This window comes from Globicephala melas, chromosome 18 (assembly GCF_963455315.2).
Source record: "Globicephala melas chromosome 18, mGloMel1.2, whole genome shotgun sequence".
Taxonomy (NCBI): domain Eukaryota; kingdom Metazoa; phylum Chordata; class Mammalia; order Artiodactyla; family Delphinidae; genus Globicephala; species Globicephala melas.
In genome coordinates, this window is record NC_083331.1 from 37,893,091 (window position 1) to 37,920,244 (window position 27,154).

General features: G+C 35.9%; 1 protein-coding gene and 1 long non-coding RNA gene across 13 annotated transcripts in view; one reads left to right on the plus strand and one right to left on the minus strand.

The window, feature by feature from the left end:
• PCDH9 (protocadherin 9) overlaps positions 1–27,154 on the plus strand; it is a 976,220-nt gene that overhangs the window by 221,458 nt on the left and 727,608 nt on the right. Inside the window, exon 3 of one of the 12 annotated variants that reach the window (XM_060288151.1) lies at positions 4,328–4,534. The exons of the other annotated variants lie outside the window; for them this stretch is intronic. Coding sequence (XP_060144134.1) covers positions 4,328–4,393 — 66 coding nt within the window. The 3' untranslated portion in view covers positions 4,394–4,534. Of the gene's footprint in view, positions 1–4,327; positions 4,535–27,154 lie in introns of those variants that run through there. 12 annotated transcript variants of the gene reach the window in all.
• LOC132593859 (uncharacterized) overlaps positions 691–27,154 on the minus strand; it is a 33,461-nt gene continuing 6,997 nt past the window's right edge. The window contains exons 2-4 of the long non-coding RNA XR_009559806.1: positions 8,191–8,257; positions 4,664–4,851; positions 691–2,222 (exon numbers count right to left, since the gene is read on the minus strand). This is a non-coding gene — a long non-coding RNA (uncharacterized lncRNA). The remainder of the gene's footprint in view (positions 2,223–4,663; positions 4,852–8,190; positions 8,258–27,154) is intronic.

A 27,154-nucleotide genomic window follows, 5' to 3' on the forward strand; every position in this document is an offset into this window, starting at 1 on the left:
TGATATCACAGAGCATGGAGTTGAAAAGGGATGCACATACGGTGCATTACATACTATCTGTACCATACACTTATAATAGATGGAACAACTTCGAGATCATTGACAAGAGTAAAAGTTGGTAAAGCAATGATTTTAATATAATTTACTAAATCATAAGTTCTTATATATTAATTTTTAACAATGACTGTGTTTAGTAACTGGATCACAAAATTCCTGAAAATTTAACAGGTTTTAACAGCTCCAGTGCACTGTTGCCCATAGAGTGTTGCACTCCTAAACATGGAAATTATGACCAATGGCCATTGAGTATGGTGGGAGTTAGCTTATTCTAACAGAAACTTTTGCTCTTTAATAGTTAATCATCTGGTTTTGGTCAATCTTTGCTAAAGTTTTCACCAGACTATTAAAGTTCTATATCATTTGATCTAAAAGGTTCAATGTTTTCCCATCATCCATTTACATTAAAATACACTGATTTGAAGGTAAAATACAAATTTCTCATTTGGTTGGCTTCCTGATAAAGAATTTAGAGTAGTACATGGACTGACAGTTGCATGAAGGTTTTGTTTTTCTGAAGGGCCAAGAAAACAATTTTGGCAACAAGAGCTACTGTTATCCCTATCACTTCTCTTCCTCCTTATCTTCCTCTTGCTTTTTTTTTTTTTTTTTTTTTCCTTTTTCTCCTCCAGATAGAAACCCTCATAAAATGGAATATCCTTAAAATATAGTCTGGTCTGTTATTGATATAATTTATTTTCTTTGTTTATATTCTTTGAGTCTGTATAAAGAATATAGTCTTTGCCTAAAAATTTCACTTAAGTATGCATTTGTTCCAGTCCAGGCTGTTTTTCTTTTAAGTGTTTCCCAACTGCCTTTTTCTTAAGCTACTTTCTTTTTCTGTTGGTTGCTTGTAGCCATGACAACAACCTGTGCTTAGCCATTGTGGATCTTTCTCCATCCAGGAGCTTTGGAAAGCCTGGCAAAATGCCAGGGATGTGTGTTGATTCAGATCTTTGAGAGGGTCCATTTAGTTGTCCAGTTTTTGATCCAAATTGAGAGTTCTTTGGTCTGTTTGCTTCACTTCAGGTAAACTATCTTTCATTTACTTGTTTCAAATTCTTGACTTGGCTGTTAGCTGTCACTTGAAGTAACTGTTAGAATCAAAAGATTCACTTCAAATATGTCTTTATTTTATGTTCTTTCTCATTTCCTGGAAGTTGATTATGTTGGCATATAGAAGATGCAGTTTACTCTAGAATTTCTGGCGTGCCTTTGAAGTTTTGAAATTGTGTTACAAAGGATGCTAATGTGATTGCTTTTTTATGGGTAATGGAAGGCAAATGGCAGTTGGTGGAGAAGAGAAAAAGGAGTGTGGGAGGGGAGTACCAATTTGGAACAGGTGTTGATCATTTTTGCCTAGATTAAGTAGTACAACTATAAACAAACTGTCTTCTAAAATAAAGCCTCAAAGTTAAAAAGGCTAAAAGAAAGGCTTTCCATGAGAGCTCGCCCAATCCCCTTCCTAAAACAGAAATGTTCACTGTAAAACAGAAGTTGCAAATTCGTTAAGAGTGGTTGGTTGGAAGTAAGAGCCGAAAGAGAAAACTGCATTGCAGTGATTGGCTTGATTTGGTGAATAAATTGCTATTTTCAGATTCAATTTGTATCAATAGGCAAACTCTGTACACCTGCAGACCCTGTCACAGTATCAGGGCACTGAAGCAGCTGATCTTAAATAATCCGTTTCCCTTTCAACAATAATTGCACCCCCATTCCTGAAGCCTCAACCTAGGAGGGGAGCCTTTGATGTCTGATTGGCAAGCAATACTCTTTTCTATCACTAATGGAAAGAACACCACGGTTTGTAAACTTAAAAAATATCTCCGAAAAGTCGGCCTCCTTGTTTTTTGGGTTTTTTTGGGTTTTTTTTTGCGGTACGCGGGCCTCTCACTGTTGTGGCCTCTTCTGTTGCGGAGCACAGGCTCCGGGCGCGCAGGCTCAGCGGCCATGGCTCACGGGCCCAGCCGCTCCGCGTCATGCGGGATCTTCCCGGACCGAGGCAGGAACCCGTGTCCCTTGCATCGGCAGGCGGACTCTCAACCACTGCGCCACCAGGGAAGCCCCGGCCTCCTTGTTTTTAAAAGAGCTGAGGGTGTTGAATTGTTGGAAAGATTCATCTTTATTAAATGTGACTGAACACTGGAAGAGTAAGATACTGTTTCCTGCAAGAAAGTAAAGAAACCACATTTTGGTTATTTACAATGTTCAGTGTAGCAGGTTGAGTTAAACAGGTGTTCACAGAAGTCATGCATATTTCCTGGCTGAGGAGAGAGGTAGCAAAGTTATTTTACATGCTTTTCACCATGGAGCAGGAGGGTTTGGGGTGGAATACCCTAGTCTTCCTAGGCTCTGACTCAGGTCCCTAATTAGAGACCTCCTTGTCCATCCTAGCACTTGGAGGCTGGAGCATTTTCATGAAATGAAGAAATCTTCCATTTTGAGGCAAATAATAGATACAAATTATCTATTATTATTTTGAGGCAAATAATAGATACAAATTAATTAATTCATAAATACTTTTTCTAACTTTCCAATTGGTGAATATTAACAAAAATCAAGGGATATATTTCATACACGTATACTGAAAGAAAGAGAACAAAAATTTACCTTTGAAAATGACATCATAATTAGTGTTAAAAAGTGCCACCTCCACATCCTTTAGTACATTCATCGTAGCATGTAAAATTTTTAAACCCAGAGATATAAAAGGAGAAAATATGTGATTTATCTCAATGACACTTCTAGTATCAAAAACTTTTATGGGTACTTGAATAAAATAAAGCTATACTACTTGTCACTAAGTATGCACTCAAGTATTTAATGATTCCTTTTTTCCTGTTACGTTCATTTATTAAATATTTATTGAGTGTCTGGTACTCAGGCACTGTGCTAGGTGAGAGAAATAAAACTCTGAGTGGTTCCTGCAGAAATCCACTTAATCTTCTAAAGAGGGCTTATAGGTAGAGCAAAGTATTCTTCCTTGTATGCTAGTAGTTGTGCAGTACAGCAATATAACTTAAGCAGTTGTCACTTTGCATCTTGAGTTTGAAGCTTGACTAGGTCTGCATTGGGTAACATAAGAATGAATTGCACATTGAATGACAAGAAATGGAAAGGGAGACTGAAACTTAGAAAAAGGAATAGGTTTCTTTTATTTCATGTAGGCAAAGGGGAAAGAAAAGATAATAGAAATGCCAAATTATAATGCGCAGATATTTATATAATGAAGACATTCACACGTAATTGTATACTTTGTTTGAATTGTCTAGTTTTACTTCAGTTTTCTTCTACTTTTTTTCACTGTTTTTTTTTTTTTTTTTTTTTTTTTTTTGCGGTATGCGGGCCTCTCGCTGTTGTGGCCTCTCCTGTTGCGGAGCACAGGTTCCGGACGCGCAGGCTCAGCGGCCATGGCTCACGGGCCCAGCTGCTCCGTGGCATGTGGGATCTTCCAACCCGTGTCCGCTGCATCGGCAGGCGGACTCTCAACCACTGTGCCACCAGGGAAGCCCCTTTCACTGGTGTTTTAACTCAAGATAGAAATCTCACATATTCAGATTTTGTGGGCTCAAAGCATTTCATACACCAAATAAAAATTTTCCAAACTCCCATATGATTCAGGTTAGCAGATGACAGATACACAATCCATTTAAAACCAAACACATTGTTACTGGTGTTATCATGATGATTCTATTCCCATTACTCTGCATATGATATATTATAACAGGCTGGATTGATTTATTTGACCTCTTGTCAGATATTTGTTTATTGACTGAAATCTACATGGCATTTTTCCCTCTGGGGATTTGGCTAGTATATAAACGCAACATGCCAACTACATATTTTACTGTTTTTATTTTTCCAGCTGCTTTCTTGATGGACAGTCTGTTCCCGATTTTTGTCTTTGCTTTGCAATCAGTTTGGGAAGAAAGGAATATCTGCATTTCAGCTCCCAGTGTGGGGATACTTTTTCAGGGGTTCAAGCCTCCTGATCCATATTTTGCCTCCTTAGTAACCCAGACAGATATAGGTATTTCTTGGGTTGCTATGGATTCAACAAAGCTTTACTTGAGCAGTGAATCCAAAAATATTTTTGTCTGTCAATGTACTTCACTCCAATTTAACTGCAGCTTGTGTGGCTGGTGGGGAGAAGGCAGGTGGCTGGATGCATTGACATTAGTCACACATGACATAACATAGTCAAACTGGGATAAGTGAGTATCACACAACCAAATAAAAGCTTTGTTGTTTTCTGTATTTTTTTTTACAGATGGATTCTGCCTATGAGCAATACTTGATTTTTAGAAGAAAGAAACATGCTACACACACAGACTAAAAACATAACTTTGTACATGTGCATTCTGAATTATAAAATATAATAGTCTTATTTGCAGAAAACTGATAAAAACCATTTTCACTCAAACTTAGAAAATGGATTCATAGCTAAAGAATTCTTAGTTTGCAGATGATTGAGTGTGTCCAATAAAGAAAATTATTAGACAAAAGCCACCTGATCCAGCTACCATATCCATCGAGGCACTCTTCTTTCCCAATTAACTGTCTGTCATGTGGGCAGAACAGTTTGACCTTTGTCCCTGGAGCGCACCTGGTACTCCCCTTTGCTGCCTCTGAAGTTCTGCTCTGTTCCCTCCAGGATTCTGCCGAAGCTTCCTCTCTGCCCTCCAGATATCTGTGTCTTCTCTAACACATCCACTGTCTACCATAGCTTGAGTTATTCTTCTTCTCCTGAAGCATTCACTGAATACATCCCCTGGCCATTGTGATGTTCCGGCCCTAGGAAGACACCAATGAAAGAATATATGAGCCTTCCCTCATGATCTTACAATCTTGTGGGAGAGCCACAAAAAGCAAACATTACAATAGAAATATACAGATAGCAAAAAGAAAGGACCTGCTGCCTGAAAGAAGGTGTTGGGAAAGGCCTCACAGGCAATTATTTGAACTGACATTTTGAAAAAGAGAAGATTCTCATGTGAACTTTGTGAGGGAGTGCATTTCAAGAAGAGGAGAAAACATATGTCATGAATAATGGGGCTGTTCAAGGAGCAGTACTCAGCTTAGGACTACGTAAGGGAAAAGTGAGAAACAGGCAAGACAGGTGAGGATGGTTGTCGTGAGACTAGATATTTGTGAAGTCGTGAGATCAGGAATGTTCTTATTTGCCAAATAAGTGAAGTTCAAACTTTATAACCGTTTCAATTTAGGGGGAGGGGGTGACATGCTCATATTTAAATTTCAGAAAGAAAATTTAGTTATCAGCATGCATTACTGAGTTTAGAAGCAGAGAGACTAGAACAGGGAGCATTACAATGCCGAAGTAAGGGATGAGAGAGTGCTGAGATGTTTGGAAGACCGTGTACGGAGCTTGAAAACATATGGAGAATGAAAAGAAGGAGGGGTCTAGGAGAGAGCTGGCAAATAATACTGTGAATACTATCTCTTCCCTCCTTGTACTCATAGGCACAGTGCTAACCAATCAGAGTAATCACTGTAACTAAACCTGGTTTTGGCTCAAGAAAATAACACTTCTGAAAGCCACCCCCAATTAATCAAGGAGGCCAAGTGAGGGGACATATATTTGCTACTACTGAGATAAGGTGACTCCTAGTTTACTGATTCACTGGGGAATCTCATGTGAGAATATGTTGTTTATTAAGTAACTCATTATTTGGCCATCCCGTTTATTGTCATGCCACATATTTTGTTTATTTATGTTCCTCTTGAAATGCAATATGAATCTCTCATTTTTAATTAATTTTACCCATTTATAACTCTTTTTCTAACTAAATTGCAGGTTCATTTGAAACCCCAAAGGTGTTATTTACCAACATAACTTTTGTTTTTTCAAACATAGTTTGCACATAATTAGCAATTAGTCCATGTTTGCTGAATGGATTTGTTAGCCATTTGACAATCACAAGGCAATGTCTACAGAATGGTGACACACAAAATATATTGCATGCTAGTGATAGGTGAATTGCTTCAAATCAAACGAAATTTGGTAAAATCAAAAAAAAATAAACAGTAACAGTAAAAAGTGGGATTACTACTAATCAAATGAAGGTATGTAAATATGTCTACGTTAAAATGTTCTTAAATCCAGCTGAGTTGTGTATCTGTGGGTCTTTGAAGTTGTAATTTTCTCTCACCTACACCATTACTTCTAAACTAATATGTACTTTCTGGAGTATCAGTCTGAGATTACTGGATTTGTAATTTTCTCTGTACACAGCAAAAACTTTTAACATTTCTGTCCCTACTTCACTACTGATAAACTCACATGCACTATAGTTTTAATTACTCATAGACTGTTCAAAGCAAGAATTTTCTTAAATTCCTGAAGATTTTGTAATTCTTGTTCTGTGAGAAGTTGTTGAAGACAGGCATTATTTTACATTTGGGATAAATTTAAGTTCTAAAAATACTAATACAGTAAAAATGTTTTAACTATGATTTATCCTTCATAATCCCCCTTCAGAATTGAAACAAAAAATGTAAAAATAGAACCGTCTCCTCAGTAAACCTGGGATCATGGGCACATGCACAGTAACAGGTGGGTACCTCTCCTTTTCCCCTCACGATGCCCATCTGCTGGTACCCATCTGCCTTATCTTTGTAAACAGGGATATTTTAAACTGTAAGGGAATATCAATGTCTGTAAATTTCTTAGAGAGCAAGATTTATTTAGATTCCCAAAAGTGACAGTATAATTCACTTAAAGTGAAACTTCATTTATAGTAAAGCCGAATGAACATTCAGATATCTAAAATGTATTGTATTGTTTAAATTGCATTTTTGGTTTATACAGAGCCACTTTTCTTGGAGCAGGTTTTGCTTATGAAATCAAATTGTATTCTACTCTATTTCTGTCTAACAGATCACGGTTCTGCCCTAAATGAAATCATTCTATTTTTCTAAACAGAGGAAGACAGGACATGGCCAGCTTTGTCTGGCTCGCTCCTGATTCACATTTACCCACTATCAGCCGCTTCTTCTTTGTATACTATGGCTATTTCAATAGCATTCACATTGTTAAATTCAGAACTATTGGTGGTTGCACTGATTGTATTGCCCTTCTGAGAGTGCTAGAAATGTTCTCAGAGGACAAAAAAAATGTCTTGTAGAAAATATCATTGAGCACTTAATGGGTGCCCTTGGGTCCTATGTAGTAGGTGCTATTACTGAAAAAGGCTGCTGTGCAAAGAGTACGTTCTTGGAGGCTTATACAGTGAATTATCATGTGGAACCTACACATAAATGTAATAATATGAAAGAGAAAATGCTTTTATATCAAATCATATTGTTATATGAGATTACTGCTAAAATATTAGCCATGAAACAAGGCAAATGTGCTTGTATTCTGGTTTGGATGCGTAGTAGATTTGGTGGTGTAATGGGTCAATGAATTATTGGAGAGAATATGGGGAAAGTATAAATAAAATTTACTGAGTTGAGACCAAAACTCATTTTCAAGAAGTTCATTTGCTGAGCTCTATAGAAGACTTGTAAGATTGTAAAGCTTGAGGTAAATTGGCAAGATGATTGGGGAAATGACACAATAACTTCCTCTCATCGAGGTTTTGAGCCAATCTACTTATTTGTGAATCCAATTTATCAAATTCATCTCAAATTATATAGCTTGCTTTTCCTGAGTAGTTTAAATTGTCTTACAGACATTATCTCATTTGTCCTCATAAAGAGATGGGAAGCTACTGTTGAATGAATGCTTTATGGAGTGTATATGTTAATGAATGGAAATTCAAAGTAAGTGTTTTTAATCCTTACTGTGTCACCCACTGGCTTTGTGACAATGATAAGTAACTTAACCTCTATGAGTCTTATTTTCTTTATCTCTACCATGGAGAAATATTCAGACTTTTCACTTAATAGCATGGGGCGTATTGTAAGCAGCCATGCCGATGCTCAAGAACATTCTTAGAATTCTACTGAAGAAAAGACATCCACTAAATTTTAATAAACTTAAAACTACACTAAAGCATGTTTTGCTATTGAATTAACATCATCTAAAGGCAGCATATTCTTATAGATATCAGAATGATTTTAATTACTGAAATTATTTTTTAAAACATTTCTTGAGTCAGAAATACTTACCTGGAGCTGTGCTGGTGTGAGAATCACAGAGATGAATGATATGGCTGCCGCTTTCAGGAAGTTCTAACTAGAACAGACATGATAAGAACATAATGAAACAGGAGTGGAGAGCTGTAAGTACTGGCGTGACCATGCCATGGGAGCAGAGACGAAATAGAGACTCATTCTGCTTGAGTAGAATAAAAGGAACAATTATGCAGGAATAGAGAGTAGAAGAAGAGTTTTGGACCAAAATGTAAAAGATCTGAATAGCAGATGTAGACTGAACCCTTTTAACAGAACCATCAAAATTCTTAAGTTTCTTGAGTCTGATCAATGTATTTAATCTGTTCTATGCATCTGTAATTGTGATGGTGGTGAGAAAAGTAGATTAGAAATGAGTTGTAGAAAGACATAGAAACAGAGAAGGATAATTCAAATAGGATTTGATGATTTCTAAGTTGAGTAATGGGGTGACTGGTGATACCATTAACCAAATATCAGAAGTAAAGAGGGGAAACAATAGAAGGAAAGGAATAACAGAGTATGATTTTTCTAAGTTGTTTAATATTCTTCTGTATCTATATTTCAATCTTAAAATTCAGGTTATATTTTTAATATTAACCCAAATATCTGCAGTTTTGACAGATGCCTATGTTTAGATAACAGTAGAGCCATGGAGACCAATGTGCCTGTCCAAGGAGAATAGGGGGAGAGAGAATACAAAAGAGTGAAGACCAAATCCAAATGACATTTAAGGGGTTATTCACAAAGGAGGTGCCCATGTAGAAAGCAGAAAAAAGTTGTAAATGAAAAGCCAGAAGTGAATAATGCCATGGAAGCTCTAGAAGAAAATCTCAACAAATAAAGAGTGTCCTATTGTTAAATACTTCAGTGATATCAAAGGAACTTGATGGAGACCAAAACTCATTTTGTAAGAGCACTAACTGATTTTAAGAATTGACAATTACAAATTCACTGTAAGGTAGGAGGCAATGGTTATATTATAGTAAAAAAAAACGTAAAGCTAGCCAGTTAATTCGAGAAATGTAGTAACTAAGGGAAGGAGAGATGGGACTGTTATTTGAAGAGAAACTAGGCTCAAAAGAGATCTTTGACAACAAAGGATGGTTTAAAACATCTACAAGTAAATTAACTGTGGATGGAGGCAATGAATTTCAGGAGGGAGAATACAGCATTCTTAGAGGAAAGCTGCAAGAAGCAAGAGAGAGGTAAGATCAAAAACACAGTTCAAAACTAATTGAGCCACTTCTTCACAAGAGACCTTTAAAGGAGTTGGCTGCTTGTGGTACAGAAATAGGTCACCTGCTGGAGGGTTGGTTATGTGTGTGGGAGAGGCGGGAATAGATATTTTGGGTAGAGTGCTTATAACTCAGAACTTTGTTAAAGGAAATGGGAAAGGAAGCTGAGTAGATGTAATTATGGTACCTGGTAGCACTGAGATAAAAGCAGTGATTTTTTCAAAGGAAATCCAGACTCCAGGTAAAGCAAAGCAACAGAGAGAATGTTCTGAGGGAAAAGTTTGAGGCTATCCCTTGTTTTTTAGCAAGCAAATTAAAGTTCTAGAGGACACAATCAACCTAGAAAGGATATTTTGCAAGGAAAGAGAGATTAAAGGTCTAGCACGGTGCTGTGCATGAGCTACCCATGGCTGTTTCTACCCCTACAAACTGCCAGTTCTTTGTTTTCACAGAGGACATCAATGTGAGACAATGTTATTAGTCAGGCCCAGAACAGCTGGGTGGGAATAATATTCCAGAAAGATGTGTATGTTGGAAGTTATAGAAAGTGATGCTTCTTTTGGTGGAAAAGAGTAACTTGCCTAAGTTCAAAGAAGGCAAAAGAAGTTGTGCAGTTCTGACTGGTTTTAAATTTGAACAGGAAAATCTCTTTTATGATCTGGGTTTTAAGGCTTCAAGTATGAAAGATACAGAACTGTTTCTGAGGAGCAAGTCAGCAGAGTTGGTATGGGCTGATGGCCGGAGTGTTGGTTACACACTGAGAATGAGAACAAGAGCATGGGATCCAGGGGATGCTCACCTCACAATGGCAACCCTTTCCTTCCTAGTGTCTGTCTTTCACCCTCATGGCCTTTTCTCTCTTGGCCACCTTAGCTTTTCTCATAGTTAAGATCAATAGTCTTATGTTAAACCTATTTTTCTCCAATTCAAAATTGCTTTCATGTTAAACATTTTTTTTTTTTTTTTTTGCCCTACGCGGGCCTCTCACTGCCATGGCCTCTCCCGCTGCGGAGCACAGGCTCCGGACGCACAGGCTCAGCAGCTATGGCTCACGGGCCCAGCCGCTCCGCGGCATGTGGGATCTTCCCGGACCGGGGCACGAGCCCGTGTCCTCTGCATCGGCAGGCGGACTCTCAACCACTGTGCCACAGGGAAGCCCCATGCTGAACATTTTATTTCTCCTATTTAACCTCTGATTTTTTTCTTTATTCATCAGCTATGGGCAGAACTCATCCAAGGACAACCCATCAGGGATGAGTGAGTCTAACAGCTGAGGGATTATAAGTGAGCAGGCTCAGTCTATGCACAAATCATAGGCTTTGTGGTCAACACGTGGGTTTCAAGGATATATTTTCAAATTAAGTTTTCTTATGTTTATAGTATATAAAAATCAAAACCTTGATCTACTTCCAGAGATCATTGATACTATTATATCAATGAAAAAAATCAGAGATGTGGAGAAAGAATTAGCCATAGTGGTTATCACAGATAGATAAATGGTTAAATATATATGTATGGCACATCCATAGAATGAAATTGTGATTTTTTTTTTTTTTTACTTAATGCTATTGGAAAAAAATGTTTATGTTGTAGTTTGCTAAACAAAAATAGGGTACAAAAGAATGATCCATATTTTAGCAGAAAGAAATGTGTGTGCATCTGTGTGTGTGTGTCTGTGTGTGCGTGTGTGTGTATTACAAGCATATGCTTAGGAAAAATCCTAGAAAAACTACAATATAATTTTCATATTGCTTATTTCTGAGTGGTCATTTCATGGGTGATTTATGCTTTTCCAATACATTCATCTAGATATGTTAATTTTTTTATAGTGACCGTGTATCACTTTTCTTATTAATGAAAAAGAATACTTATGTGATCACAGCTATAATTTTATGTTACAATTTTATGGCATACACATACACACACACACAGTTCAACACATTGTCTGGTTTTCAAATGAATACAGTGACTTCACCTAGTAATTGGCTCTAATTATCTCCTGCAGGTCTGGGAAGTGTGTGCTTTTTGCCATTATGTCTAATGCCAGCCCATTTACACGTAGGTCCTCTACAATTGATCTTCTGGGCCTCTCATGATATAATACTTAGAATTTTCTCAACAGTGTGACGCTTTAATCTTTCTTTACACAAAAAAGTGAAATATTTGTCAATTATTGAGTGCTTCAGTGTTAACCATTTGATTTAGTTGGTTGGAGGAGGGGAGTGTAGGAGCATCACAATGATGGGGGTAGGAGCTGGATGAATCAGAGGCTGTCTCTGCTGTTCATAAGGTGGAAAACAATGTGATTCACTAACCATTCAATTTATTTGTAGTCTTCCTGTTCATTAGTCCATGAATAGTATAAACTGGGTGAAACAATGATTCCGAATTTTCTTATCAGTGTTCATTCAGCGGGAGAAATCTTGAGGTCTCACTGTTTGTTTTGCTTTTTTCTTTCCTTCTTCCATCAATGATAAATTAGAAAAAGTAATTAAATACTGTTGGTAATAACTTGCTTGTTGTACCTTGAAAAATAATGTAGTTCATTATAGAAAACCCAATGGCCAGGCTTATTCTCATTCTTTTTCTTTCTCTCAGAAGCACACATGCACATGCATGTAAACATGCTACCGGATATTTAAACATTGTTTTGCTGATGTGATTATAGCCTAAATCTCACTAACTTTCATAGACATCAATCATACAAGTATTATTAAAAATACTATTAGAGAGATTAGAGTTATTGGGCTCTAACAGAGCCAGGTGCTGCGTACATTCTGTGTATGAATTACACTTTGTTGATGGCTTTCAATATTCACTTGCTAATATTTATACTGGGTAATAATATATTTTATAACTTTAAAAAAGGGTTAAATTTAATTTTTCATAGCTTAATATTCTGTTCAACAATACCAATGGAATCACTTTTCAAAGATCCTGTTAATCTTTCAAGATTTAATGCTTTTAAAAAACTATATAAGCAATAGGGTGATTTCAAAATTGCAAAAAGAAAGAAAGGAAGGATGGAAGAGAGAGAAGGAAGGAAGGAAGGAAGGGAGGGAGGGACTTACTGTTCAGCATAGAATGCTCTACTCAAAGCAAGTTCCTGTTTTTATCCTTAGTTTCATGGTTTAGTTGATAATTGAACTGAAATATGTTCTCTTCATAAAACTTTAAAGAAGAGTGGCCATGCTGTTTTTCCTGAGTAAAAGAAAAATAAACTCAAAGCTAAGCACTTTATTATTTTAGAGTAGGGGGTTGGTGATATTAGTAACCACCAAACCATATTTTCAAGGAACAGGTAATCTAAATCTATCAAGAGCAAAAACATTTTGCAGGATAATTTTGTGAAGAGCAGCCAACAACATTCAGCTCTCCAGTCATCAAGCATGGCTCTAAGGAACTTTTTTAATCTGTTGGAGCTTCTACTTTTCTATGTAACTTTCATCTGATCAGTTTTTTAGAGGCTTACCTGATTGAAAATGAAATGTCTCAGATCTTATGCCAATAGTATAGTGATGTTTTATATGGGGACAGTCTCTTGTGTATCTGTGATGTGTTGGTGCTGCACAAGGCATTTAATTATTAACACAACAAAATATTCATTAGTAGTACAGTCACTTCTAAGGTATTAATTTAACAGATATCTAGTGAAAGCATTTTAGCAAAACTTCCATCTCCCACAATAAGAATAAAATGCTTTTGTTTTTGAAAACTAGTAATTATTTTAGTAACCCTATTATGTAAGGTGAAAAAAAAATTAATAAATGATAAAATTCTGGATTAAATTTTTAATAATATTCCGGTATAGTAGACTTTAGACTGCAAATGTAGGATATGGATGCATATTTTTCTGTTTCCTCGTGGTTACATTGAATACAGCATGCGCCTAATAAGTACTGTGAAAGACTATTGTGTAAGTAAACATTTGACATTATTTTACCATAGATTAAAATGAGCAGTAAAAAATGATATAAGAAAACAATGTGGCAATATATTAAGCTGAGTCAGAAGTTGTTTTTGCCTACATGTTGTGCATATGTCTCAACTTCCTTTTTCTTTGGTTTTATACTGATGTAGGAAATTGTATGTCACCTCTCTCTAGGTCACATGAATATTATGGTGAATATTACAATGTCTGTGAATTTTTTTTGAATCTATAGAAGGGTAACTGGCAAGGAGTAAGAACTAAGTATTTAATCTTTCTGGTTCAGAAAAATGTAACTCAAATAGCTCCACAGGTGACTTTACCCATTAGTTTCTACCTCCTGCCAAAGGCAACTGATCTGAGTTTGAATTACTTTTCTTTAAATTGGTATAAAGTCCAGTAGAAATGTTAATGTTCACTGGGGTTTATCTGTCATGGTGGATAGGAAATCTCTGAGTGAGACAAGTGTTGTCACAAATTGGACAATGCATATACTTGTAAGGGAAAGAATATTGCAAATAGGCCAGCACAATCTGTTATTATGGAGTTCTAAGTCTAATAGGACACTCATCAAAATAATAGCAATCATCACAATCAGTTAACTAGTATTTCATCAGTCTGGAAGCCATAAAAAATGACATTTCTGATATGCTTCAATGTCATTCTCCTGTCTTCCAGTGTACCTGTCCTGTTCGGAGTTGGTATAGTGCCCTTTTCCATGGTGCGGTGGTGCTATGACCCAGTGTGAGGTTAGCATCCTGCCTTGCAGGCTTTGTAGGCAACAGAGAGAAGAATAATTGTTGAAAGGGCCACCCCACACCCACTGCACCTCAACGTAATGGATTACAGCTTCTGGTTTAGCTGATTAAGAGTTAAGGTTTTGGGATCCCTTAGTTTGGAGTTTGAATCCTTACTCTGTATTAGCTGAGGGACTTTGAAGAAGTTACTTAACCTTTCTATGCCTCAGTTTTATCTTAAAACAACAACAATCATAGCACCAATAGTAGTAGCTTAGTTTAGGGAAAATTTGATGTTAGAATAAAATAATATGTATAAAGCCCTTAGCACAGTGCTTGCCAGTAAGTCTTCAATAAATATCAGCTGCTATGGTCATAGTTATTTTAATTAACTTGATTAACTTATTCTTCACATTTCCCTAACACCATTTAACTAATTGCTAGATATATAATTTGGCAAAGTAACATCCAAAAGGATTTTACATTCATTCTCTTCAGAGAGAAACACATATAAAGAACAAGTAGCAACACAAAGCAGGAGACAACTGATAAAACAAGAGCTACATTAGTCTAGTAAATAAAGAAATGGTCTTGGTAGTCAAGGATGGGTGGAATTTGCTGTGGGAGAGAAACAAGTGCAGAGCAAAGGCTGGAAAACTTACAAACTGTGGGGAACAGATCAGACAGGGTACAGAAATGAAAAGAAATTTAACATGTTCCTAAGTCAGTGAAAAGTCCCAGATGCCTAGCAGTAGGAGAAGACCTTGACTTTGTGTGACTTGAAACTTATACATTTTAGGGCTCTCTTTAAGAAAAAAAAGAATACAAGTTAATTACTTTGTCTTCAAGGAGACCTGTGCAAATGAGGGGCCTTGAAGCTGATGTCTAACTTCACTGTAAATCCACATCTATCTGACAAGAGAAGTATTCACCAAATGTGATAAAATGAGTAGGGTGGCCTTGGTTATGGACAGCTCTGAAATCCTAGAAGAGGAGTTTAGAGCTGTGTGTTAGAACAATGTTTCTCAAAGTGTATTTCCAAGGACCAGCACCATCGGCCTCAGATAGGAACTTGTTAGAAAGGCAAATTCTAGGCCCAACATCAAACCTCCTGGTTCAGAAACTTTGAACCAGCAACCTGTGTTTTAACGAGCCCTCCTGGTGATTAAGATGCCTGCTAAAGTTTGAGAATTCACCTTGCTAGAAGATAGTCTCTGACTGGCCTATAATTAAGATGAATTAAGTAATGGCAAGCTCTGAAAGAAAGGGGTTCAGGCACATTATACGTATTCGGCATTGGTTAGATGAGAGGCAGGTAGACGAGTGATATCCTGTTACATTGTTAGCATATAAGGAGATATATAGGTAAAAGGGAATTGACTAGGTTTGATTGCTGCATTCGAGTATGAAGGAGTTTTATTTCAGGATAAGTCCAGGTGTCCAGGTTGCTTTGGACAGCAACAATGAAGTCTGGAGGGGTCGTTTGCTGGAAGGAGAATATGAGGTGGATGTATGGGAGAAGGTATAGAAAATTCTGCTTTAAACGTAGTTAGAGACCCAGACCAAGACATGTTCAGTGCATGTTATAAATTCTTTTCAATTCTGTCCTAGAGGTGTCCCCTGGAATTTCAATTTAATAGTAGGACTCACTCAAGGCTGACATCCCCCAAATCTGGTGTCCCAGGGAGGGGCAGGAGGAGGTCTTCAAGACGTGGGCTGCAGCAGGTGAACTAAAGATGCAAGACTAGAGGGAGGCAGGGGATGGACCCCATCAGTTTCCTAGGGTCTTCTCTACTCAAACCAGACAGGAGTTTACACCAGGATGGGGGCCCTAAATAGACTGGGGAGGAGGAGGCAAATCTAAAGATGAGAGAACTGTAGAACCACTCAGAGGCATTGGAAATGAAGTTTGAGATTTTACAAGAGCATGGATTTTTGTTGTTGTTCCCTTTCATTATTTATAAGTCAAATAAAGGAGAAAAATAGTTACACTATCTGGAGTGGTATAGCATTTTTTATGTTTCCACAACTTTTATTGTTTTATATATATATATATATATATATATGTATACTTTTATTCTTTTAGCAATTGCATTGTATAAGTAGGGCCAGTATTATTATCCTTGTTTTTGAGGTGAGAAGAGGGAGGCCCAGAAAAGGAAAAATGACCTCCAACAGCTTTAAAAAAAAATTCTGGTTTGAGCATGCTGACCCTGGGATACCAATGAGATATTTAAGTAAAAATATGATAGCCAATGTGGTAAAAGGGACTGGAGTTTGTTGCAAGGACTGGAAGTACAACGTTAGCATATTTCCTGGATGGCAATATAATACAAAACAATATGTAAGTACACACCCTCCTCACCCCACAAAACAATAAACTAACAATTTTACAGATTGTGCACTAGCTGATTTCTTTTTTCTCAAATTGTTTACATAGAAAATAAATTTGATATAGTTCTTTTCCCAGTGGGTAGCTAGTACTTAAAAGAAATTCCACTATAGTGGAATAGTGGTTTTTACTTTCCAGTAACTTTGAATAGGCTCTAGCAATTCTAAATACTATGGAGAATGTAAACAGAAACAAAGGATTTTTTGAGCACTTTTCATCATTTTGTTCCATATTATTATGGTATTGTTTCATTCTCTTATTCCAAAATCAACATATTATATCTAGTGCTGATTGGGAATTATTCTAACTTTAATAAAATGTGCCTATTTTATTTGTATTTTTGCAATATATACATAATAAATATAGTTGTGTTTTATGATGGATGCCAATATGAATGGTGAAATAAGCTTTGATTAGAAGCCTTGTCTTTGTGTACTATCACATAAGACCAGAAGCATTTTTCACTTACCAGTTGTTTTCAAAGCAGTGATATACTTGCATTCTATGTCTTTAATGGCATAAAATTGATATATTCATAATGGCCCAACCACTTTCAAATTGGCTGCTATACACTTTAGGAAAGACACCTGAATACAAACGTTAGCCTTAGGCACAAGCCATGCACTCAGAGGTGCATAGGCCCTGGGCTTTGGTCACACAAATTGCATTAGACAAAATGAGGAACATGGAAACAGAAGTGAACATTACCTGCACGCACAAATGAGGATTCTTATTCAAATTCCACTGCATGGCCTGAACACAGTATAAAGTTAGTAACTTTATGCTGAGTGAGTGAAGAGAAGTTATTTATTCCTCTTTCTCTCTATTCTGTGCTCACAACTCCTTAGGAAATTCAGAGAGGATCGTGAGTGTTTTCAATTATGCCACAAGTGTTAACAACTGAAAATAATTTCTAAGCCAAATCAATATAGTCTTTATATACATAAAATTTTAAAAAATCATTTATTAACACATATTCTAAGTTGATAAATTAAACATAATTAATGTTTTAAAAAATAAATATTTCTAAACCACTCATGATCTCACTATTTTATCCTGAGTAATGTTTGAACTCTTGTTTTTTCTTTACATCTTTGTGCTCAGACATAAATGTATTTGCAGATTTATTATCTTGACAGGTAGAACTTGTTCATTATTTTTAACTTAAAATTATATCTTAAATATTTCCAAAGGTTTTCACGCTTTTAATAATATTACAATAATGGCTGTACAATACTCAATGCAATAACACTGAATTGATACTTTGAAATAGATCTAGCCATTCCAGCTCTTGTCATAGATATTGCTGCTATGAAAAGTTTTAGAGAATAGCTCTTTCTACGGTTATAATCTTAGGAAATGTTTCCAGAAAAAAATGTTGATGCTCTCTGGAATATTTCCATGTAATATATTCACACATTGGAAGTATTGTTGAAGCTTGAATATATATATATAAACACATTGGGTCTTAACATTGGAGGCCAAATTAGGCTTAGATGGGTTTCTTCCTTTAAAAAGTATTTTCCCTTTAAAATTATATCACTTCCCTTTGAAACTGAATTATTTATTATATATTTGAAACAATATATGAAATTATGCTTTCCTTTAGAGTTATGTTGTTATTTATACCTTATTAAAATATAAAATGTACAGTTCAGTTACTATGTCTAATAATAAAATATTAAATATAGTAATATTTACCTCATAATAGGAATTAAATAAGTGAAAACTGCATCCAAATTAATGGTCCCAAAGAGATGTTTTCAGAAAAAATGACCTTAATCCAATTTATAAAGCTAAAAAACCCCCCTGTTTTTAAATATATCCCTTCACTGATCTTCCCTCATCTTCTAGGTTATTGCGTTCCAAATGATGGTCCAAGGATCAGTGTGGAAGAGACTATAAAATCACCAGGGATGTGGCTAAAAATAGTTATTTCCAGATATTATCAACCAAATCTTTAGGGGTTGAGGCTTGGGAATTGGTATTTTTAATAAGTTCCCCAGGTAATTCTGATAATTTCAGATGGAATTCAGAGCCAACGGCCTAGATTACCAGGGACGCCCACTCCATTTCTATCCTGGTTTTATGTTTCCTACATCCTGCCACAGTCCATCCTCCACACTTCAAATAGATTGCATTCTCTTTGGTCTTGGACTTAAGGTATTATTTTATTTCTCCCTATAAAATTCAGTTTTAAGCTTGTTATATAATGATGCCTGCTACAGTATTTCTTTTTAGATTTATCATCTGACCCTTATATAAAACCATTCTGGATATAAGGCAGGACTAAATAGCTATGAAGGAAGCAGAAATATATTACTATGTAAAAGACCTTGAAATACCTTCTTCATCCCTTGGTTTCACTGATAGAATGCAATCATCACCTACTACCTAGCTAAATTCATTACCAGTGTTTGAGAATTAGAAATGTGCATATTGTCTCTGGAAGACATTTTAAAATGTACATATTGACAGTATCATAGTTTAATTGAAAATGATTGCCTGAAAAGGAGTTTGTAAGCAAGGAAACAAGATAATTCATTGGATCTGTGATGCCAACCACAAGAAGCACACAAGGAATGTTTGAGGGAAATGAGGGTTACTTTACATTTTAAAGTGGGAGTGGGGGAGGGAGAAAGTAGTCTGAAGACAAAGTGATAAATGGTACAGAGTTGTGCAGAAAAGCCCATCTAGTCCTGTTTTGGCCTAGGTTTACTACCAGCCAAGCACACTTACCCAAACCCTCAAAATGGAAGGTTCCGTTTGAAGCAAACTCAAATAATAAAGTCCCTTCATTTTCACCAAATCAATTTCCCCTCCTGAGGGCTCTTCTTACCACTTTTCCATAGAGATCTTAGTTCTGAGGAAGTGACTCAGCAGGCGAATGGATGTTCCCATAAGCTGAGATGTCTGTGACTCTGCTTGCTTTAGTTTTTTCAAATTTCCTCCAATCTCCTGTGTGAAGTTTTTGAACAGGAAACACTTGCTGCTCAATCTCTTCCTCCTGTGTCCACCTCTTTCCAAAGGGGCACTTCTTTAATATTCGCTAAGTACAGAAAGGAGGAAGAACATCCCACAAATAATTTGGAAAATAATATTTATTGCTAGGTGACCACCTCAAAATACACCTTTTTTTAAATTAGATGTTGACATTTTCAGTTAGAAATAACTGACTTGAAGATTTATTGGCCAATGCTAATAACAACAATGACAACAATTAAAGCATTTATTTATCTGTTATCATATGTCAGGAAAAACAAGAGCCTTAAATAAAATAGCTCATTTAATCATCCCTTAAATCCCATAAATCTAATATTTTATCCCTCTCCTCTTTATGCTAAGGAAATTTAAGCACAAATAATTCAAGAAACATCTCCTAAATCACATATTGATCAAGTGAGAGAAACTGGATTCCAATCTGGACTCCATGGAAGCCTGCAATCTACTGCTCACTGCCAAACATATTTTAATCATATTTCTTTTAAAATTTGTTCTTTGTAATGGTATGTTCATAACAATTGCAAGATATAAATTTCTTTTTTATTTAAGAAACTCATATTTTGTATGAATATTTTAAAAGAATCTAATTAATGTATTGTGAAAAGCTTTTTAATCTATAGTGTGGCTTTTAACCATATGTTTGCACAAAACAAATAAATTATATCAAAGAAAAAAAGTTATATTTTTCCTCTGAGACTGTCTCCCTTCTATGGAATAAATCAGGGCCCTGATAACACCACATTGCAGAATACAGGCATTTTTCAAAGGCATTTTTCTCTTCTCAGTTTCTCAAAGAACTTCATCAAAACTAATGGGACTATAGAGAAGATTTATCAGAGGCTCAGTCAGGTCTGTGAGAGCTCCCCTGCACGTGGGAACAGGCATATCCATCTGCCTTCCCTTGAGGCTAGTCGGATAGAGAACTCGTGGCAGGTATGATGCCTTCTAAAGAGACTAATTTTTTAAATAAAGCCTCTTTCTTCCTATGCTATTCTCTAATCATGAGTAGCAATCATTAAAATACTTCCCGTAAAGTGTTATTTAATTTTGTAGTTATAATGGATAGACTAAAGAGTGAAATATCTTAAGAGTGTATCATGACTAATTTTGCATCTGGGACAGACTTTTTGGCAGTATATGAAGTAATGAAAGTCCCTGCTTCATACTATATTGGTTCCCTCTTAATCTTCATTTAAATAATTGGATGTGATGTTCCTAAGTCTATTTCAAGTCTACTATCATTAGATTTAGTTTATAATATGTGTTTCCATTAGGGGGCTGCTTATGATGAAGAAAAAAACATCTTGTGTAGATACCCTCAGATAGAATAAGAGATTAAACTGTGAGGTTAAATTTTGTTATTATAGTTCCTTAAAATAATATAATGATAACATATATTAAAAATAAACATACTGTGGAATGAGGAGATAAATCAATTCAATCTGTTCCCTATCCCCCTATTTCTTAAATTTAAACTGTTATTCAAAGCTCAGTATAAGGGACCAGAATTTGAAAGTTTTGGGAATAAATGACTTTTTAGAAGTCAGATAATATTTTTGTTGCAAGAAAATAATTTGTAAATTTGCTTTTAAAATATAACAATATGTTTTATACAATGAATTTCTAAATCATGTGCACTTACTATATATATGTATGTGTGTACACGTATAGTTGTCAGAAACCTCCATAAACAGACAGTTTGGGGAACTGTGGAAAACAAGTTTGGATAAAGGCCACTAAAATGCAGGGGGGTTTCATAAATGATGTTTGACTATTAAAAACATCTCTGTCCAAACGTAGTTGTTATATTTAACAGTAAAACAAAAACCAAAAAGCCAAAACAAAAACCAAACAACAAGAACAGGCTTCAGGTTCACATAGTAACTATAGAAATGCCCAGAGGTAGGTGGCCGGAAAGAACCAGATAGACTGATAATTAAAGGACAGATCAGTTTATCACTTTCTACATGATACTTTCCATCAGACACAAAAAGAGCGTAATAAACCTGATAATTAAAAGTATAGTCACATGGCAAATGAATAGAAAAAAAGGAACTTTGTAGAAAACTAACCTCTCTTTTAGGAAAGCTAACTTTGTTTCAGTTAAAGTTAAGTTATAAGTAATTAGATTGAGCACATCATTAAGTCCCATTTGGAAACCAGAGATAATTATTGGTCTCTAAAAATTGGTAGTTATCTTCTTAAAAAGAGAAAAAAAATAAGAAATGGAAAAAGTAGAAATCTTAGACTCACAGCTAGTTGTCAAATTCCTTTCAAAAACAAAATAGTGACATTTAGGGCTGACTCAATACATTGAAAAATTCAGTCTTGAACATATTTGATTGCCATTCTAACTCAGTATAAAATATTGTTTCATGTACACATCTAGATGATATGCATTTTGACATAAATTTTGAGAACTTTATATCTTTTTTCACTTGAGTTAAATTAGGAGGATATTGAATGGCTTATGAATTTATTTAGGCAATTAAAAAATCCTTAGTATAATGTTTTAGTGTGAGCTTACTGATATAGCAAATTAGATTTTTAAAACAAATATTTCTCTTAATTATTGCTGTGTGGTCCATATTTCAGTTATTGATAGAGTGGTTTTACATAAAACTAATTTTTTTTTTTTTTTGCGGTATGTGGGCCTCTCACTGTCATGGCCTCTCCCATTGCGGAGCGCAGGCTCCAGACACGCAGGCTCAACGGCCATGGCTCACGGGCCCAGCCGCTCCACGGCATGCAGGATCCTCCCGGACCGGGGCACAAACCCATGTCCCCCGCTTCGGCAGGCAGACCCTCAACCACTGCGCCACCAGGGAAGCCCAAAACTAAATATTTTGAATCTTTTACAAATACTTACTTCAAGGAATTCTGAAAATAAAGACATTCTACAGAAAAATCTAACTTTCCTACTTTTTTTGGTTCTAACTGTTTCTGGGGACAATGGGAACAATTTCTCAGCATTATTTCAAATAATAAATATTTATATTACAAATGATATAATACAGGAGAAACATACATTAATTTTGTACATGAACCTGGAGGCATAATAAATAAGCTGAAAAATCTTCCTGACAATAGCTGAAGTTTTACAAGCTTCCTGCAGAATAGTCACCTGTGTTGATAGAAATTAAAACCAGAAGAGTAGGAAGTAAAAGCTTAAAAAGCTTAATATATCAAATGCATCCATGTTTTTGGAATGTCTCTTAGCTGTCTCTGGAAGATTAATCTCTTGAGCAGGGTACCTGGGATTCAGTGTGACCAAGGGGGACTCCTCTGTCCCCTCTATCCCACGAGGAACACACGGCCCTGTCTGTTCCTCCTACTTCTTAGATCCCATGTTGCCTTCTCTCTGTCTTTCAGTCACAGCCAAACTCTGGTCCTAATTAAACCAAGGGGATTGACATTCTCTCCTAGGTACTTAGAATGTTGTACCAAGAGCATTCTCAGACCATGCCAGCCAGGGAACAAGACATGGCTTTTCCCATTTTGGGATTTCTCTACCCTTGTTTTGTTTACAGTAAGAAACTAAAACTTGGATTACCGGCAGCACAACATAGCTTCTATTCTTGTTCTTTTGTGTCCGGTGAAATAATTTTCAGGAACATAATTCTTAAAATTTTATGGCACAAATTTTCAATGGTTTACACAGTTTTGAAATTATTTTGCTGTTTTATTCTAACCAATGTGATCAATAGAAACACAATACCTGCACATTTGAACCTTAGTTCAAACATCAAATCTCCCACTTTTATTTGAGTATGGTGATTACAAAAAATAGCTTATCAGCTCTATAGTTGGAAAATAAGGTTAGTTGAGACAGACTTAGCGGTGTGTTGAACTTATTAGCTATGTGACTTCTGGGAAGTTTTCTGCCTAAATCTTAGTTTAATCTTTTGTACAATGTGGGTAATTATAAAAGCTACTCTTCACCTATCACTTTGTAAATGAGTAAAGGATATCAAGTACTCAGAAATATGACAAGGTCATATAAGTACTCAAAAAATGAAAATCAATAATACCAATAAATATATTATTTTTATAAATGTTTTTATCACTTTAAAAGTATCAGAAATTTAATATTTTTAACTTTAGGACATTCTTGGGATATTTGTGTCCTAGCTTAAAACTGTTTAGAAATACTGAATAAAATCAATAGGTCATGAGTTAAGTCTAAAATCCACTTTTTAACATTGATAAAAATTAAGAATGTTATTAGTTTCCTTCTGTACAAAGAGAATTTGATTTTATTTCTTGTGAAATTTATTCTCTCAGAAATATGATTGAAGAATGGAAATGATATCAAGCTACTTATTCCTTTAGAAGTAATTTTATTTCATTTAAAAGTTCAAAGAATGTAAAAGAAACTTGTGAGGACAGCATATACTTTAGAAGTATAAATGAGTTTGGTCAGCTCTGTTCGTATTTTTTTTTATATGCTCTTCCTTTGCTACTTTCATCTATTATCAGCATTTCTCCTATTTCCTGCTTACTCTGAAACCTGTATCTCAACCTTGCTTGACATCTAAGGCAAAATTAATTGAATTTAGAGATTAAAGGACATATGAACTGGGCCTTGAAGTGTAAGTAGGAGTTTGCCAGACTGAGTATAAAAGAATAAATAATATAGCCTGAACCCAGGCAGAGGGTTGGGTTTGTTCAAAAACCAGTTTGTTTGGACAGCATGGTGTTCTAAAGCATAGTGGGCTGGGGAAATGGTTACAGTTAAAGGAAGATGGCTGATTCACTTTGTTATAAAGCAGAAACTAACACACCACTGTAAAGCAATTATACTCCAATGAAGATTTTTTAAAAAGTAAAAAGGAATAAAAAGAAGCTGGTATAGATTGCAAAGAACTTGAGTCCTTGGTTTTTCTTGGTTTATGTTAGAGTTAGTGATGATTGATTGAAGTCTTTGTTTGGTTTTTATGTTTTCTTTGTTTTGAATTGAGCCTTAATATTATGACTTTTTTTGGTTTTCAGTGAATGAATGGGTAAGTTTCTTTTGGATATCCATTTTTCATGTTTCAATACCATAATCCGATACGAGGTCTGTGTTATCTATTGTAGTGAATATTTACCAGCTTATTAATCAGCTCCCATCTCTTCCACACTTAATCTAATTCAATCACCACTTCAAAGCACATCTCTGTTTATGTTACCACTTTTTCCTTCTCTTTTCCTCTCCACTTGACTCCAGTTAAAAACTTAGGTAATTTTCAATTTTATACTGAATCTTCTGTAAAATCCTTTACCTAACTTGCCATATAATTTACTTATTTTACTGTGACTATTGTAAATCATTTGCCTTCACTCACTAGAATGTAAGCTCTGCAAGAACAGGGCTCTGTGACCATTCGCCCACGTATCCCAACTGCCTGGAACATAGTAACATTCAGTACAATGTCCAGCTCAAAATATCCTCTCTTGATGAATTTCCTCTGAGGACCCAAGCTGTGGTTTGTATTGCACTTTTCTTGTGCCTCTCAGATAAGACTTAAAATTCTCCTTAGCCATATCTTCCTCTTAAATAAAAAGCTCTGTGAGGCCAGACAGTATTGTTCACATATTTGCATCTTCCACAGATTTTAGCCCATTAGCCCAGTAAATAAGTAAATAGGAAATAATTGTTTACTGGAAAAAAAAAATGAGTGGGGATTACATACTGTGAAGTAATGCACTGTGAAGATGTTCTTTAGTTTTTTTTCACCTATTGTGGCACAATAATAATCATCTAAGAGGTCTAAGTAATCATCATTTAGTTCATTCAGTCTCTTATTTTGCATTCAGTAGATCAGAGCATTTTTAGATAGCAATAATCTGGATGATTTGTTTTCTCTGACCTGGTTGAATATGTTTGATATAAACTATTTCTCAATCATTTTATAAAATGAGATTGAGCTCTGTCTGGAAGAAGAGTTCAAGAAGCTGCAGGTACACACAATATAACAGATGTTCTTTTCTCCTTTAGAGTCACTGGAAACCATCTTCACTTTGCAAAATTAAAGGGTAGAACTGACACAAATATTGAAAAATTCTTCTAACTTCTTACCCAACCCCAAAACTTAAGGTTTGAAAATTGATTACAGCTGCTCCCTTCTGTTTCTTTCTTTTTTTTTTCCCAACCTTCATGGTGGACACATTGATGCACCAGTGCTCAAGCAGAGCCTCTGCCTGCAGGTGCATTTACCACTTGGGGAACGTGCTGCCCTTGTTTTATTAGCCTCAGCATTTTCAAAAACCTCACTTCGCCTGTGCTGCTTGTGCATACATCACTGTCCACCTCTTTTGCCTTTTGTATTTACCGTTGTCTTATGCTTCAGCATTTCTGATGCCCTTGAGAAGTTGTAACCACTCTTTACATTTGAAAAGGTGCCAGCTCATTTAATCAGGTAGAGTTTGAGAGGCATGAATGAATTTATTCTATCTAACATTTAATAAAAAATAAATTAAAAATGTGACTTATGCTATGACATGCTTAGCATTACCCTTCCAGGTTTAAATTTGAGAGTTGTCAGCTCCCTCCCTGGTCTGAGAACTGACATGTTATCAATCTAGTGTGTGGGTGACAAGGCTGCTGATGTCTTCCCAAGGCACTGTTTAATAATTAATTTTTCATTGCAGGCATGTTTAATAAATGGATTACAAAACTTAAGCCTGTTTAAAAGGTTTTAGAAATTCATTATTAGTTTTAAAAGATGAATGTACAAATTAACTCTCCCGTGATAAGTGGGGCATACTAAATATAGCTAGGCCCTATGTGGTTTTAGCCTATATTTATATACAGTGTGGAGTAAGGTATATAGTCAGTACAGTTTTGTAGACAATGTCACTGAATGACCCAGGAAGTGATTCTTTTCAAAGGAGACTCAAAAAGGGAGATCAGATGACAAAATCATGCTTTGAAAATTTTCATCTTTTCTCTTTCTCTCAGAAGTCCTCAACCACCAAACCTCTGGACATGATCTGTGCTATTTCTGGAGTGAGGACCTCAGCTCAAGTTTTTCCACAGAAATAATATAATGATTTAAAATGAAAGGAATCTTATCAGTTATCACATCCCAATTTCCTTGATTAAACTTCAGTGCTGGTTATTAAGCTGTTATCTTCCAGCTTCAGACCAGCTTTGTGATTCCTGGATGGGGGCTCTGCGAACTGCATTTTCTCTTGGCCAGTAGGGTACACTAGAGGGAGGCTGGCTGGCAAGGTGGAGGGAAACTGTGGCTTCCTTCTTTTCTGGCTGTTCCTTTCCTTGTCCTGCAGCAATGACAGTTCACGCTGGCAGCAACCGCAGCCCTTTCTTGGTTGCAGTGCTTTTTTTAGCAACCTAGAATCAGTCTCTTTGCCCCACCTTGGAGTTACCAGGAGTAGCCAGGCAGTGTCCTCTCTTCTGAAGTCTGAGGCCCAGTTCTGTGGGGCTCCCATTTCTGATAACCCCAAGCTCTTCCTTTGTGTCTGAAGCTGTATAGGTGTTTGCTGCTTCCCACAGTCACTCATAACTATGTTACCTCTGTGTCTTTTTTCTTTCTTTTCCTTTTCTTTCTTTCTTCTTTCTCATTTTTAAAATTTGACTTTCTAGCCCTCCAACATCTGGTTAACAATTTCCTATGTTAAATTATCTCTGCTAAAACAACTAATGTGCTTTGTCTTCTCC